A 16,356-nucleotide genomic window follows, 5' to 3' on the forward strand; every position below is an offset into this window, starting at 1 on the left:
TTGTCCTCTGGAGGAGGGGGGGGGGGGGATCATCACTGATCACATATTCAATAACTGATCACATGATCAATAACTACATGTTTATGAACATTAAAGATCAATAATATCTTTAAAAACACGGTGTTTTAATGAAGAATCTCTGTAAGTAACACGGTTTATATTCAGGTTAATTAATAACTAAAGAAGAAGAAGAACACTGTTCAAAGTACGGAAGATCATTAACGTCTAGAAAATAATAAACACGAGATACTAAGTTAAAAATCATGATAGTGATATATATATATATATATATATATATATATATATATAAGATGTATAGAAAGATAAAAAAATTGTGAGGTACTAATTTAATTAAAAGTGAAATATTTTGAATATTTCCTTGACATCAGGAAATATAAAAAAATATTTTAATATTTTTAACGTTTGACATACTGGGAGAAAACTATGAAATTTTCATTTAAAAAAAGAAATCCATTTATATTTAGGTTCATTAATAATTAAAGAAGAAAGAAAAGCACTGAAGACTAAGTATGGAAGATCATTAACGTCTAGAAAAAAAATCATGAAAAGACAAAAGTCAAATATTAAGTTTTGGCGAAAGTATTAATAAAAATCATGACTTTTAAATTCAAACATAAAAGATCAATATTACCATTAAAAACTATGTTTCAAATAGAAATATTCAGGTTCATTCATAATTAAAGAAGAAAAACACTGTTCATGGTATGGAAGATCATTAACGTAAAAAATTAGACATTCAGTCAAAATTATGAAATACAAAAAATGGATAAAATGTTAAAAACAAAAAAGTCACAATTATGAAATCTTGACTGAAAATAATTAAGTTTAAATTACGTTTGCAACATTTTCAAGGGAAAATATGAATAAAAATGACTTTTTAATTTAAAATGACCTCAGTAAAATGTTTGACGTACTGAGAAAACTATGAAATTTTAATTCATTTTTATATTTTTTGTGGTCCCATGAGGATGTGTGATATCACCTGAATATTCATATATGTATATATATATATATATATATATATACATATGAATACATCTAAATATCTATATTATGTCACATGATCAGAATGAAGAAAACAGTAAGTTAAAATGAGTTGTGAACAGTTTAATAAAACAAAAAGAGTTGTTTAATGTTCTCAATTTTTTTTTTTTAACAGATTTTAAGTATTTATGACGTAAACAAACTTTGACATCACGTATTATTGTGACAGTGAATCTATGGAAGGAAAAAAACTAAACTCCAAAATATGTAAATAATAACAAAACTCAAAACACCACAGTTTGTGTTAAATAGTTAAATTATGAGGCATACTTTAAATTAATATCAGATATTATCAAATATCTGATATTAATTAATACAAATTATCTTCACTATTTGTTTGACCTAAAAAGATGTTTTAAAAGTTTGATTTAATAAACATTTTAACGTCTCGTTAGTTTGACTCACTGAGAACTTTGACTTGATAAATGAAACATGTTTAGTATCTTATGTGAGAATGGTTCCAACCCTAACCCTAACCCTCTATGGTTGTTGTGGTCTTGGTGGTTCTGGTGGTCTTGGTGGTTCTGGTCTTCAGTCTGTTGGATCTTTGTCTTCATAGAAACATGAACATTGGTTCAGAGTTCAGCTCATCATTTCCACGTCGTCCATCTCTTGGTCCTCCGGAGGTCCAGCTGCTCTCTTCTTCTTCTGCTGCTGCTGCTTCTTCTTCATTGGATCCGATGAAGAGTCCTGCTTCTTCTTCTGTGGTTCTGCTTCGACTGAAGAGAAACAACAGTTTTAAACAACTTCAACAAATATTGATGATGCAAGTTTATAATAAATATCTAAAAAAAGACGTTGAATCAATAAATTCAACAAAAGTGATTTATTTAAACATTTCTGAGGTTCAACAAAGAATATTTGTTTACAAATAAATAAATAAATGTTGATTCTTTTTTAATTATTTGTCTTTTTCTTTCACAAAACAATAAAAAGAACCGATAAGAGTATTGATAATAGCACTAGTGTTGATAATACCACTAGTGTTAATAGTACTAGTGTTGATAATAGCACTAGTGTTGATAATATTACTAATGTTGATAATATTACTAATGTTGATAATAGCACTAGTGTTGATAATAGCACTAGTATTGATAATAGCACTAGTGTTGATAATAGTATTAGTGTTGATAATTGCACTAGTGTTAATAGTACTAGTGTTGATAATAGCACTAGTGTTGATAATATTACTAATGTTGATAATATTACTAATGTTGATAATAGCACTAGTGTTGATAATAGCACTAGTATTGATAATAGCATTAGTGTTGATAATAGTATTAGTGTTGATAATAGTACTAGTATTGATAATAGCACTAGTGTTGATGATAGTATTACTGTTGATAATAGTACTAGTATTGATAATAGCACTAATGTTGATAATATTACTAGTGTTGATCATATTACTAATGTTGATAATAGCACTAGTGTTGATAATAGCACTAGTGTTGATAATAGCACTAGTATTGATAATAGTATTAGTGTTGATAATAGCACTAGTGTTGATAATATTACTAATGTTGATAATATCACTAGTATTGATAATAGCACTAGTGTTGATAATAGCACTAGTGTTGATAATAGCACTAGTGTTGATAATAGCACTAGTATTGATAATAGCACTAGTGTTGATAATATTACTAATGTTGATAATAGCACTAGTGTTGATAATAGCACTAGTATTGATAATAGCACTAGTGTTGATAATAGTATTAGTGTTGATAATTGCACTAGTATTGATAATAGTATTAGTGTTGATAATAGTACTAGTATTGATAATAGCACTAGTATTGATAATAGCACTAGTGTTGATAATAGCATTAGTGTTGATAATAGTACTAGTATTGATAATAGTATTAGTGTTGATAATAGTACTAGTATTGATAATAGCAGTAGTGTTGATGATAGTATTACTGTTGATAATAGTACTAGTATTGATAATAGCACTAATGTTGATAATATTACTAGTGTTGATCATATTACTAATGTTGATAATAGCACTAGTGTTGATAATAGCACTAGTGTTGATAATAGCACTAGTATTGATAATAGTATTAGTGTTGATAATAGCACTAGTGTTGATAATATTACTAGTGTTGATAATAGCACTAGTGTTGATAATAGCACTAGTGTTGATAATAGCACTAGTGTTGATAATAGCACTAGTATTGATAATAGCACTAGTGTTGATAATAGCACCAGTGTTGATAATAGTACTAGTAGTGATAATATCCTCAATGACACTCTTAGGCATCACTGACCTTCCATACCGGCCTTCTCCGTCTGCATGTGCTGAAGCTGTTTCAGAAGTTTTCTCTTCTTCTTTCCAGACAAAGTGATGTTCGCTCGCTGACTCGACCTGAAACACAAACACGTTTATTCTCCGTCTAACAACATCAGAAGAAGAAGAGGTTCTATGGATCACGTACTTCCTCTTCTTCAGGTGGTGGACGGTGATCAGACCTTCGTCCACCACGGCTCCAACGATCAGATGTCTCTTCCTCTTCTCTCGGCTCAGAACTCGTCGGCGCTTGAAAACGTTCTTAGCGAGTTCCTGCAGGACGACAACAAAAAGAAAAACCTGAACAACGAGATGGATTTAGGACGAATCATCTTGAGTCTCAGACTTCATGTTTGAGTCACATTTTACTCAGATAGTGACTCAATATAATTATAATTATATATATATATATATATATATATATATATATATATATATATATATATACACATATACACACACACACACACATATATATATGTATATTATATATATGTATAGTTAATAGCTTATAACGCGTAAAGAGTTAAAACCAGCGTGTGCAATGTGGCGGCCAGTCCAGCAGAGGGCAGACTGACCACAGAGACACTAGTATTATATTACTATATAAATGTAGTTTGTTCTTCAATAAATCAAATGTCTCAAAGATCAGCTATGAATATAAATAGATGATGAATAAATATATGTCAACAACAAAACAATGAAATGATAAAAAATGCAAAAAATATTAATTTATAATAATAACATAAAACAGGAGAAATGTTTGAATGTTTACCAACAAACAAAAAAAAACACGTCAGTAAACATGTTAAATAACTACGTCTCTTCTTTAGTCATAAATATCATTTATCTTTTTACATTTCATCTAAGAAGCTTTAAAAACAACACAAGTACCTCAAAAAGTACAATGCTTGAGGAAAAGTACTTTTACCACAGTGTAGAAATACTCAATCAATATATACTTAAAGTAAAGGTACTCGTTATGCATAATGAGTACTTAATATATATATATATATATATATATATATATATAAAGTTTCTGTTTGTAAAAACTAAATAAATAAAAGTACTATTTCCTCTGAGAAATAGAGAAGTGTATATACACATATATATATAGACTAGAAAGTAGCAGAACAAAGTTATGTACAAGTACCTTGAATGTGTACTTGAGTACATTTTTATAACTGTTCTGATCTGTATACTATAAAGACACAGACTTTATAAAAATGCAGTAAAATAAATGATAAACTAAGCTAGGCTAAATTAGCTAGAAGTAGCAGCGTTTACGTTAGCCGTCCATGCTAGCTGCTGTTAGCTTCTAGCCGCTAGCCGTTAGCTGTTTAACGGTCCGGTTCCAGCTCGTTCTTGTGTTATGAACCCTCTCCTCTCTCTGAACTTTCTCGTCTCGTATCGACATTAAACGTCGTTCATCATCGACATTAAACGTCGTTTCTTGTTGATATTAAAAGTCGTTTCTTACAGTCTTCGGTCTGTTTATTTTTCCTCCTGGAGGAGACATGTTGGTCTCACGTGGGAAGAGTTGAGCTTCTTCTTCTGCTCTTTAAATGACGGTCAAACCTCCGGCCAGACGGCTCTTTACTGCCCCCTCAGGTCTGTCTTCGCATTACACCCACAGTGATGAGTACAGACTAAAACACTCATTATGAGTAAAAGTGACACAGTTTAACTGTTTTTACTTTTATTTATATCATTGAAGGAGAGTTTCTGTGAAATGAACAAAAAGCCAAGTCTGTTTGGTTCTGTGTGGTTCTGTTTGGTTCTGTTTGGTTCTGTTTGGTTCTAAGTGGAGTGATTTTATTCTATTTGTCTTATCTGGACCCCGAGTCTGAACTAAAGTTTGATGGATTGATTGATTCAATCCATCAAACACAAAGTCCTCACATTGAAGAGAATATAGATATAGATTAATAATCTACCATCACATGAACAAGATGTAATTAAGTATAATCTGAAACTTCAGAGGACCTGAGGTGGAACCTTGAGGAACTCCTCTAAACAGAAATGTTTGAAGTGAAGAGAAACTTCACAAGGGTTCTGATGTAAAATGAATGTTTGAGACAAAGAGAGACATCAGAGACATCAGAGAGACATCAGAGACATCAGAGAGACATCACAGATATCAGAGAGACATCAGAGAGACATCAGAGACATCAGGGAGACATCAGAGAGACATCAGAGACATCAAAGAGACATCAGAGAGACATCAGAGAGACATCAGAGACATCACATAGACATCAGAGACACCAGAGAGACATCAAAGAGACATCAGAGAGACATCAGAGAGACATCAGAGACACCAGAGAGACATCAGAGACATCAAAGAGACATCAAAGATACACCAGAGAGACATCAGAGAGACATCATGACGTTTCTGATGTAAAATGAATGTTTAGGACAAAGAGACATCAGAGACATTGAGGACATGGAGAGCAGGATTCTGTCAAAGGTTTAATGGTTCAGAGTGTTTGTCTCAGTGCAACATGGAGCCGTGTTGGTACAGATGTGAGCTTTGGCATTGAGAAGCAGAGCGGATGGTGGAAGGAACAAGAGACCTTGAAGGCAGCACGAGGGTCCAACACTGAAGACAAAAACCAGCAGCAGAGAAACCAAAAGACCGGAAACTGAACACAGAATAATTTCTTCATTTCAATCAACCACAAAACCAAGTCCACAAACTAAATCAATGGTATATATATTTATATTTATATATCTAAAGTGCATTATGGTACAAAAATATAGAAGGTCAGCAGCACCTCGATACATTTACAAAATAAATACACCAGACCAAATAAATTACCGCAAAACAAATCTGACATAACGGGAATAAAAAAAGAAAAAGCAAGGATTCACAAAGATTAAAATCTTTTTTTTTTTTTTATCATATTCTGCTTTCTATTCTGCTATATTTAGAATATTTACAGACAATAAATATTTTCCATTTTCTTTCCAAACAATCTCATTTACAGACGACTGTAACAAGATTATTTAGGAGTCCGACTGTCCGAAGGTTCTGAAACACAGAGAGACAAACTGTTACTTTTATGTTTGTACATCAATAATATTCATACAAATAATACTTCATACAAATGATTTATGTGGAAGTAAATAGTTGCATTAATCTTACTCCTATAGTAAGAATTAATTAAGATAACTTCACGTTTAGTGGAAAAAATAGTAGTAAAGAGATTTGTTGTGTAATATTATGTAGAATTTATGGTAAACAATGAAATATGAGCATTTAATGGATTAATAACTTAATTTCCTTTGTTTGGTAAACGTGAGGCAATAACCTGAATGTGTTCAAAACTCTTTGAGTAATTAAAGGAATAATTCAAACGCTAAGTCTTAAGAAAAGGCTGATTTTTCAAAACAGAGAAAAGTGAAGTAAACGTGACTCCGTTTACTTCACTTTATCAAGACTTCTGTTTTACTGATTCTTCGTTCTCTGTTGAGGAATCAGAAGTTGAAGAAAGAGAGTATATATACATAATACACATTTAGTGGCTGAAGTATTCCTTTAAGAACACTGAGTAACGTGTGAGCCAATCAGAAACAAGAATAACGCTACGCTACGCTACGCTACGCTACGCTGCGTTACGGTAGGTGTCATGTTACTAACTTTAACTTCCCTGATGCTGAAGGTGTAAATATTCACACGCTTTATGCTTCAGGGTTATGTTATGTTATCTTGTGTTATGTTAGGTCTCATGTTGTGTACTTCAGAACTCACCTTTGTCAGAGACTGACAGCGTCTTAAAGCAGCGCCCTCTGCAGGCCCAGCAGAGACCTCCACTCCAGGAGGAGTCCACTTCCTGTTTCCTCCTCCAGCCTCCAGCCCACCGACCGGGTCCTCCTCTTCCTCTTGTCTCCCTCCCTCCTCTTCCCGGACCTCCCTTTCTTCTTCTTCTTTCCGGGAGCTTTCAGCGTGCCGTCCTTGTAGGTCTGAGACTTGTTGGTCTCCTGCGGCAGGTTGGTTCCCTCCTCCTCCTCCAGCTTGAAGCTGAGGGGCAGGTTCTTGGTTCCTCCGGGTGGTTTGGAGTGCAGAGTGCTGCTGGTGGTTCCGGTGGTGCTCGGGTTGACCCCCAGGCCGATCCACGGCAGCCCGACGCCGGCGCCGCTGCTGCTACCGCCTCCTCCTCCTCCTCCTCCTCCTCCTCCTCCTCCTCCTGCGGGGGTCCGAGCCGGGAGGTCTCGGATCTCGGCCGTGTGGACTTCGTCCAAAAGCTCCTGCAGCCACATGCGACGCTTAAAGTCCTGCAGCGTCCGGCCTTTGTCGTGCATCAGCTGAGCGTGAGTCACTGAGCGCCTTCTGCAAAGAGTCACATAACGTTGGTTTGGATCAGTCTTTTCTCTACAATATATATTTAAAAGTAGCACGATAAGATAACACTTCAAATGAAATAAAACTGTTTCCCTTGAACCAAATGTTTGATGACTTTAACATGTGACTCTTTATTAACGTTCGTCAGCTGAGAGACTTCTCCAATAATAATCCATCCAAACTGATGCTTTTCATTGTTCATTAAAAGCAAAAAGTAAAAACTTCTCAAAACCTTTAAAGACAAAAAATAAGAAGCAGAGACTCACAGAAATGTTTCTCTACAGAAAACAGACGAATGGATTCTTCCTCATTTTGAATAAAGATATTTATGCCAATCAAAGAAAACACTGAAGAGATTTCGAACAAATGTAAATAATTATAAATACATAAACGATCTTTACAGAGTCCTGTAATCAGCTAACCAACTTCTTCTTCATCATGTTCTTGTACCAACAGCTCTATATTATTAATATCACATCATTAATATGTTTTACAAAGTATTTGCTTATGTATTATTGAAATTTTAAATGTAGTGAGGCCACAGTGGGATTTGAACTCGTTAGATTAAAGAAAGAACTTCAAGAAGTGTCCACACGGTGGAGCTGTCTGCTCAACAACTAAAGAACACGAACTTCACCAAACCTCACTGACGTTTCCTACAAATCATATTTTTCATTCATATTTTAACTTTTTATTGAGTCGATTTATAAGATGAAATGAAACGAGACAGACAAATCAATCTGCTTTTTGGTAGATGTAAGAACAAGAGAAGAAGAAGCAGAAGAAGAAGAAGAAGAAGAAGAAGAAGGAGAAGAAGGAGAAGGAAAAGGAGAAGAAGAGGAAGAGCAGCTGATTTTGACCAGCTGAAGGACCTGTTGTCAGACCAGGTCCCAGCAGCTGAAGGACCTGTTGTCAGACCAGGTCCCAGCAGCTGAAGGACCTGTTTTCTTTCAGACCAGGTCCCAGCAGCTGAAGGACCTGTTATCTTTCAGACCTGGTCCCAGCAGCTGAAGGACCTGTTATCTTTCAGACCAGGTCCCAGCAGCTGAAGGACCTGTTATCTTTCAGACCTGGTCCCAGCAGCTGAAGGACCTGTTATCTTTCAGACCTGGTCCCAGCAGCTGAAGGACCTGTTATGTTTTAGACCTGGTCACAGCAGCTGAAGGATCAGGTCCCAGCAGCTGAAGGACCTGTTATCTTGTAGACCTGGTCCCAGCAGCTGAAGGACCTGTTATCTTTCAGACCAGGTCCCAGCAGCTGAAGGACCTGTTATCTTTCAGACCTGGTCCCAGCAGCTGAAGGACCTGTTATGTTTTAGACCTGGTCCCAGCAGCTGAAGGACCTGTTATGTTTTAGATCTGGTCCCAGCAGCTGAAGGACCTGTTATGTTTTAGATCTGGTCCCAGCAGCTGAAGGACCTGTTATCTTGTAGAGCTGGTCCCAGCAGCTGAAGGACCTGTTATCTTTCAGACCAGGTCCCAGCAGCTGAAGGACCTGTTATCTTTCAGACCAGGTCCCAGCAGCTGAAGGACCTGTTATCTTTTAGACCTGGTCCCAGCAGCTGCAAGATCAGGTCTTTGCTTTGCCGCAGTGTCTTGTTACTCTGAGTCTTAACTCTTAGAACAACAGAGGTCCAGAGGACCTGGGTCCAGAACCCTGGGAACCAGCGAGCACAAACACTTCAGGTGTCCGAGCACACAAACACAGCGTTTCCCATGATGCACTGCTGCTCCTCTCCTCTCTGGAGGGCTCCACAGAACAGAGTCACAGCTTCCTGAGCGTGTTTCTGCTGAGTCATGATAACCATAATATCACAGAGCAGCTCTTGTTTATACGCATACAGATGTTTCCTGAGTCTGTGAAGCCGATCTGGTTCACATTCTACCTTTAAGACTTCAAAGGCTTCCTGACACATCCTGATGCTGATTGGTTCTCTCTGTGGGGTCCACAGAAACAAACACATATATGTATATATATATATATGTATACGTATGTATATATATGTATATATATATATATACATATGCATATATCAGAGCTCTCGTCGGTATTGTCTTTATTTCCCTTTTGAATCGTTATTAGATAAACGTGATCAGTGATTTGAATCTGAATGTTTGACATTTTATTTCTGCTTCAGAAGAAGCGTGTTTATTATCATCGAGTATTCAGAGCTGCAGCTGACGACTTTCATTACTGATGAATCTGATAATTCTCTTCATGAATCGATCAATAAAACATCAGACACACGTCAATGATATCTTAAAGCACATTTAAGATTCAGTTCTCAATGAAGTGAGACCAAGAGAAGCTGGAAACTTCAATCTACTGATGAACTGTCACTCAGAACCCTCAACATCCACCAGAACCCTCAATGTCCACCAGAACCCTCAACATCCACCAGAACCTTCAATGTCCAGCAGAACCTTGAACATCCACCAGAACCCTCAATGTCCAGCAGAACCCTCAACATCCAGCAGAACCTTCATCGTTCACAAGAACCCTTAACATCCACCAGAACCCTCAACATCTAGCAGAACCCTCAACGTTCACCAGAACCCTCAATATCCACCAGAACCCTCAACATCCACCAGAACCTTCAATGTACAGCAGAACCTTGAACATCCAGCAGAACCCTCAACATCTAGCAGAACCCTCAACATCCAGCAGAACCTTCATTGTTCACAAGAACCCTTAACGTCCACCAGAACCCTGAACGTTCAGCAGAACCCTCAACGTCTACCAGAACTCTCAACGTTCAACAGAACCCTTAACATCTAGCAGAACCCTCAACGTCCAGCAGAACCTTCATCGTTCACAAGAACCCTCAATGTCTACCAGAACTCTCAACGTCCACCAGAACCCTTAATATCCACCAGAACCTTCAATGTCCAGCAGAACCTTGAATGTCCACCAGAACCCTGAATGTTCAGTAGAACCCTCAACGTCTACCAGAACTCTCAATGTTCAGCAGAACCCTTAACATCTAGCAGAACCCTCAACGTCCAGCAGAACCTTTATCATTCACAAGAACCCTTAGCGTCCACCAGAACCCTCAACGTCCAGCAGAACCCTGAATGTCCAGCAGAACCCTCAACGCCTACCAGAACACTCAATGTCCACCAGAACCCTTAATATCCACCAGAACCTTCAATGTCCAGCAGAACCTTGAACATCCAGCAGAAAACTCAACGTTCAGCAGAACCCTCAACATCTACTAGAACTCTCAACGTCCAGCAGAACCCTTAACATCTAGCAGAACCCTCAACATTCACCAGAATCCTGAACATCCACCAGAACCCTCAACATCTACCAGAACCCTCAACGTCCACCAGAACCCTTAACATCCACCAGAACCCTGAACATCTACCAGAACCCTGAACATCCACCAGAACCCTGAACATCTACCAGAACCTTCTCACGATTAGAACACCTAAACACAATTCACAGGAGAGAGAAAACCTCTTTTCTTTTGCTTCACTACAAACTGATCCAGAATCAGAGTCTTGATCTCTTTAGAAAGTTATGAAAGCTGCTTCACTTCACCACATTTATTCTGTTTGGCATCAAGCACTCTCAGCAGGTTTGAGTCCAACCCCAGAACCAGGACCAGAACCAGAACCAGGACTGTTCAGGTCCTCACGGTGTATAGACGCTCAGATAGACGTTCTATCAGCCTGCTTCAGGTCCACACTCAGGTGGGCGACGGCTAAACAAACACTTTCACAACAGTTTCCAGCCTCTGTGTGTGTGTGAGTGTGTGTGTGAGAGTGTGTGTGTGAGTGTGTGTGTGTGTGTGTGTGTGTGTGTGTGTGTGTGTGTGTGTGTGTGTGTGAGTATATATGTGTGGAAAAACATGCAAAAGAAAAGTGCAAATATGGGAAAAAAGATTATCTGTGAGTTTGTTCCACTTCCTGTCTGTCAGGGTTGAGGAGCAGACGGAGTGAAGCTTACATTCTGCTGCTCAGGGCGTCGATGGGCCGTCCGAAGTGAGGAACCGGAGAGCAGAGCAGGAAGACGGCGAAGCACCACTGCTGGAGGGTTCTCCTGGAGCAGAACATGGTGCTGCAGAGACACACAGTAAACACAGCGTCAGGCTGTTTGAAGGGATTCAAACCAGTCCAACATGTTCCACAGCAGAGTCCTCATGAAGCCACAACAGAGCTGGAATAAGGCTGAAGGGAGGAGAAGAAGAAGAGGAAGAAGAGGAAGAGGAAGAAGATGAAGAGGAAGATGAAGAGGAAGAAGAAGAGGAAGAAGAGGAAGAGGAAGAAGAAGAAGAGGAAGAAGGAAAAGAGGAAGAAGAAGAGTTAACAGGGAACTTACTTTCCCTCAGCAGCGTCTCACCCACACGGAAAAAACAGATAATTCACTTTTGTCCTTTTTTTCTCAAACTTTCCCAAATAAAGACACAATCCAGGTGATCACACCTCAGGGAAAAGATCTAAAAAAGTGTCATCCAGCAGCTCCGGGTGCTTCTTTATGTTCCTCAGAGTGAGCAGAAGAAGAAGAAGAAGAAGACGTCCTCCAGGTGAGGCAGCTCTGCTGCTGCAGGTCGTTCTGATGAGAATGTTTGCTGCACGCTGCCTGAGGAGGTGAGAGGAGGAGAAAAGGGGAGGAGTCACTAACAGGGAGGAGGTCTGTCTGCCCACCCACTCAGAGAGAAGAAGAAGAAGAAGAAGAAGAAGAAGAAGAAGAAGAAGAAGAAACTGCAGGAAGGTGGCACTCGAGCAGCACACAGGGAGTCTGCTGAAACCACAGCTGGAACTACGGAGGTCAATTAGTGCCAGAAACACACTGTGTGTCTGTCTGCTAGAGGAGTCCAGGGATTAATATTAAGTATCAACTCATGCTTCAAAGATATCAAAGAAACTCACATCTACAGTAAAAGACGAAAGAAAAGCAAAACAAAGTTAAAATGTAAAGAGACCCAAAGATGACAAACTCTGAGACTCATTCTCATGAAATCTGGAAGATGTACGAGGGTTCATTAGTGCCTCAACTAATGTACGTCCACTGTCGATATATTAGTGTCAGGAATATGAAATCATGTTTGGAAGGTGAGACGACAACAAAGAAAATTATATTTACAGAAGACGAAGAAAGGCAAAAACCAAAATAACATAACAACAAAGATACTGACAAAATAAACACTGTGGCCACGACTTGAAGACTATGAGGGCCGATTAGTGCCAACACTACTTCATCCACTGATGAGTCTGCTGCTTCACATTTAAATGTTAAAAACATGAATTCATTGTTAGAAAATGAGACAACAACAAGAAGACGAATACAAAGAAAACGTTTTACTATAATCTACTTTAATAAAAACTAATTCAGTTTAATTATCTTTGACACCTATGTCTCCTCTTCGTCCCCTATGTCCCCCGTCCTCACCTACATCCCATCACCTATGTCTCCTCTTCGTCCCCTATGTCCCCCGTCCTCGCCTACATCCCGTCACCTATGTCTCCTCTTCGTCCCCTATGTCCCCCGTCCTCGCCTACATCCCGTCACCTATGTCTCCTCTTCGTCCCCTATGTCCCCCGTCCTCGCCTACATCCCGTCACCTATGTCTCCTCTTTGTCCCCTATGTCCCCCGTCCTCGCCTACATCCCGTCACCTATGTCTCCTCTTCGTCCCCTATGTCCCCCGTCCTCGCCTACATCCCGTCACCTATGTCTCCTTGACGCATAAGTCCCCCAACGTCTCCTCGTTTTGTTATGATGTTCTTCCTGTTTCCTGTTCTGACGACAGCTGACCAGAACTTCCTGTAGTTTTTTTTTTTCATCAGACCAGAGTTCTGCAAAAAGTCTGGACCACACGAGACGTGAACAGACTCTCAGTGTCTGTCCTGTGAAGAGTTTATCAATCCTTCAACTGTGTGACCTCGTGTAGGCCGTGAACTAAGTTTAAACAACAGGTTTAAAGATGTCTGACACGCTTCATGTGAACAAGAACAAGAAGGTCTCCCAGAAGACGAACAAGACGTCGTTCAGCTGAGATTCACGAGAGAACAGAACTCCGATCAGCTGATTGTGTGACCTCAGATTTACAGAGTGGATTATTTCTAATTAGCATGATTTCATTTCTTCCATGTGCACATCAGATGAAGCGTTCATGATGCAGCTTCCTCTGGCTGTAATGTTTCACTTCACGTCTCCACACGGATCATTACGGTGGATTATAATCTAATCTGATCATGTGTAGTGAGGATCAACGCTGTCACTGCTCTTATGTAACATCCCATTCTGTGCTGCTTTAATAGCCTCATGCTATCAAAACATTTTAATTAACCTTAAATAGGAAGCAGAGATTTTCACCGCATCAACGGCCATTCATAAATTCATAAATTCATAAACCCTAGAAATCCATCTGGTCATCTGACGTTCATATAGCCGTAGTTACACCGTGACTTTCATGATTTTAGTTTACATGGTTTTGAATGCGAACCGTTCAAGCTGAAACAAGGTGTTGAGTTGTGTTATGATATAATGAAGTGTGACTTTGGGGAGCTCTACTGGTAGAAACAGAAAAGACACGACGGTCAGAAGACGAAGGAGCTGAAACACTTGAACTACTCGGTGAGGCATCAAATGATGTTTCCTGAGTTAACCTCCACACGTGGGAGCAAACAACAGTCACACAAACACGAGCAGCAGTGCCGCAGTTCTGACTGACACGTGTTGAAATATCATGAAATGTGTTCCAGCTGTCGCCTCCGACAACCAAAACCAGATCCCTGAAAACCCGCAGACTCTCTCAGAGGGTCTTATCTCTCAGACCCCCAACGTGTCTGTATGGAAGTCATCTGTGGGAGGAATGTTGACTCAAGCGTCTCACATGTTGGGAGACTACGTCCCAGTACCATGTGAACACTGTTTAGAAATAACGACTTGATTAATGTTACTACATTAGAGCCAGTAGACTTCACACAAAGACAGCTCTGAGCGGGTTAAACAATAGTCGATCTGGTTTTAAACTGGTCTAAAGCAGGTTTCTCTACAGAATGCAGACGTTATAGTTTTAGTCTTTTTAAAGGGGAACCGGTTTGAACCAGTTGAGAGTTAAAGGTTGACGGATCGCATTCATTTCAATAAACTAGCAGCGCTGTCACACATGTTTCTATTTGTGACCCGGCCGCCATGTTTGAATCAGTGGAGCCAAAAAACAAGCCCCGCCCACCGACCAGAGCAAACCGGATCCTTTTGGTTTTCATCCAGTCGTCAACTTCCGGTTCTTTAAAGTTCTTCAAAGCTTCAAGTGTTAAACCTGCATTCTCTCTAGTGTCCACCAGGGGGCGACTCATAGAAGTCTAGTCTAAAATGACTCTACTTCTCTCTTGATTTATTCCCTCAGTAAACATTGTAAACATGAGTTTATGGTCTCAATCTCTAGTGTACAGTCTTCTTCAATACAGCATGATGTTCATTTAGTACATTATGCTCCATTTAGAGTCAAACAGACCATAAAGCAGGGGATGATTTAGGGGCGGGGCTACACGCTGATTGACAGGTCAGGACAGAGGTTAGTCCAAATATGGTCACTTCCTGTTCACTGGTTGCAAAAAACAAGATAGCGACGGTGAAATCGTCAAACTGGAGGCTTCAAAACATCCACAAACTAACGATGGACGTCACCATGACTACGGCCACTTCTTAAATAGTCTGTAGTTTTATTAGAAATCTTTTGTTTTTAATGTAGTAACAAAAGACTGAACCCTTTGATCTGATAGTATTGTGTAAATATTGATTATATATTGATATTAATATTGATTAAAGCTGCTTTAATAGTGTTAAAATCCACTGAAATGAACAGAGTTTAAAGTCCTGCTTCTGTCCTTAAGAGGCTCAACACCTCGGGGGGGTCGGGTCATGTTTGTGTTGCCCCCCCCAGCATGAAAGGCCCACCATGCACCTCCTAGATGTTTAGCTCACGTTATGGTGGCCTCGGGGGGGTTCTGACGGGCAGCAGTGAGGAAACCCGATCCGTGGAGTGCGGATAGAGATATTTATCAGGGCTCTGACTCAACACGAGGTCTATGCTCAGTCCAGTCACACTGTGTTTCCAATCGACTCAATTATCTCAGACATTCAGCCACTGTGGTCCTTGATTTCTCTCCTCCTCTCTGAAGGCCACAAGCAGCAGCACAATGAATGCTTTCTTTGTTAAACCTGCCGGCTGCCAACACGAGCTGGTGATGCAACAGAATCCATTGTTGCTTTCCAAGTCACCGCTCAGTGTTTGAAACGGTTTGATGGAGAACATTCCCCCAAAGTTTGTTTGCAAATTAGTCGAGTTCCTTCCAGTTTATGAGCTCCTCTGGTTAGAGTCGATTCAGGAACACAAAGTCCAGCAGAGTTCCTAATAAACGAACAAAAGGAGGACGGGCTACCTGTGGAAACACGGGAAACAAGGTCTCATGTGAAGCTGCTTCACCTGTAAACAGGTAGAAGAAGAAGAAATGTTTCACCTGAACGTAAACAGGTAGAAGATAGAAATTGTACTTCAGTTAAACGTAGTAGATACAGTCTGGAGTAGTTTTCCTCCTCCTCCTCCTCCTCCACAGAGGAATGTACTTCAGTTAAACGTAGTAGATAAAGTCTGGAGTCGTTTTCCTCTCCTTCACATTAAACAACACGCCCACCACAGAAACACATGCTGCTCACCG

At 39.3% G+C, this 16,356-nt stretch overlaps 2 protein-coding genes across 2 annotated transcripts; both read right to left on the reverse strand.

Moving 5' to 3' along the window:
• Nucleotides 1–1,113: 1,113 nt before the first annotated feature.
• LOC137889966 (uncharacterized protein C11orf98 homolog) lies at nt 1,114–4,914 on the reverse strand. Its single transcript, XM_068734029.1, has 4 exons — nt 4,827–4,914; nt 3,495–3,619; nt 3,327–3,424; nt 1,114–1,784 (listed from the first exon to the last, which is right to left on the reverse strand). Exons 1-4 carry the CDS (start codon nt 4,863–4,865, stop codon nt 1,648–1,650), a joined length of 399 nt encoding a protein of 132 aa, XP_068590130.1. The 5' UTR covers nt 4,866–4,914; the 3' UTR covers nt 1,114–1,647.
• Nucleotides 4,915–5,857: 943 nt separating this feature from the next.
• pthlha (parathyroid hormone-like hormone a) lies at nt 5,858–12,222 on the reverse strand. The gene is made up of 4 exons (XM_068734046.1): nt 12,012–12,222; nt 11,640–11,750; nt 7,098–7,676; nt 5,858–6,377 (listed from the first exon to the last, which is right to left on the reverse strand). The coding sequence occupies exons 2-3, from the start codon at nt 11,744–11,746 to the stop codon at nt 7,121–7,123; spliced, it is 663 nt and encodes a 220-aa protein (XP_068590147.1). The 5' UTR covers nt 11,747–11,750; nt 12,012–12,222; the 3' UTR covers nt 5,858–6,377; nt 7,098–7,120.
• Between the last annotated feature and the right edge of the window lie 4,134 nt (nt 12,223–16,356).

This window comes from Cebidichthys violaceus, unplaced genomic scaffold (genome assembly GCF_023349555.1).
Source record: "Cebidichthys violaceus isolate CVI_PGR_0920_01 unplaced genomic scaffold, fCebVio1.0.p SCAF_60, whole genome shotgun sequence".
Classification (NCBI taxonomy): Eukaryota; Metazoa; Chordata; class Actinopteri; order Perciformes; family Stichaeidae; genus Cebidichthys; species Cebidichthys violaceus.

Bases quoted from the DNA above. Each gene is read 5' to 3' on its own strand.
- LOC137889966 (XM_068734029.1), bottom strand. From the start codon at position 4,865: ATGTCTCCTCCAGGAGGAAAAATAAACAGACCGAAGACT. The intron at 3,425-3,494 runs GTACGTGATCCA...TTTGTGTTTCAG, and splicing joins CACCACCTGAAGAAGAGGAA to GTCGAGTCAGCGAGCGAACA. The intron at 1,785-3,326 runs GTCAGTGATGCC...GTTTCTCTTCAG, and splicing joins GGAGAAGGCCGGTATGGAAG to TCGAAGCAGAACCACAGAAG.
- pthlha (XM_068734046.1), bottom strand. From the start codon at position 11,746: ATGTTCTGCTCCAGGAGAACCCTCCAGCAGTGGTGCTTCGCCGTCTTC. The intron at 7,677-11,639 runs GTAAGCTTCACT...GACTCTTTGCAG, and splicing joins GACGCCCTGAGCAGCAGAAT to AAGGCGCTCAGTGACTCACG.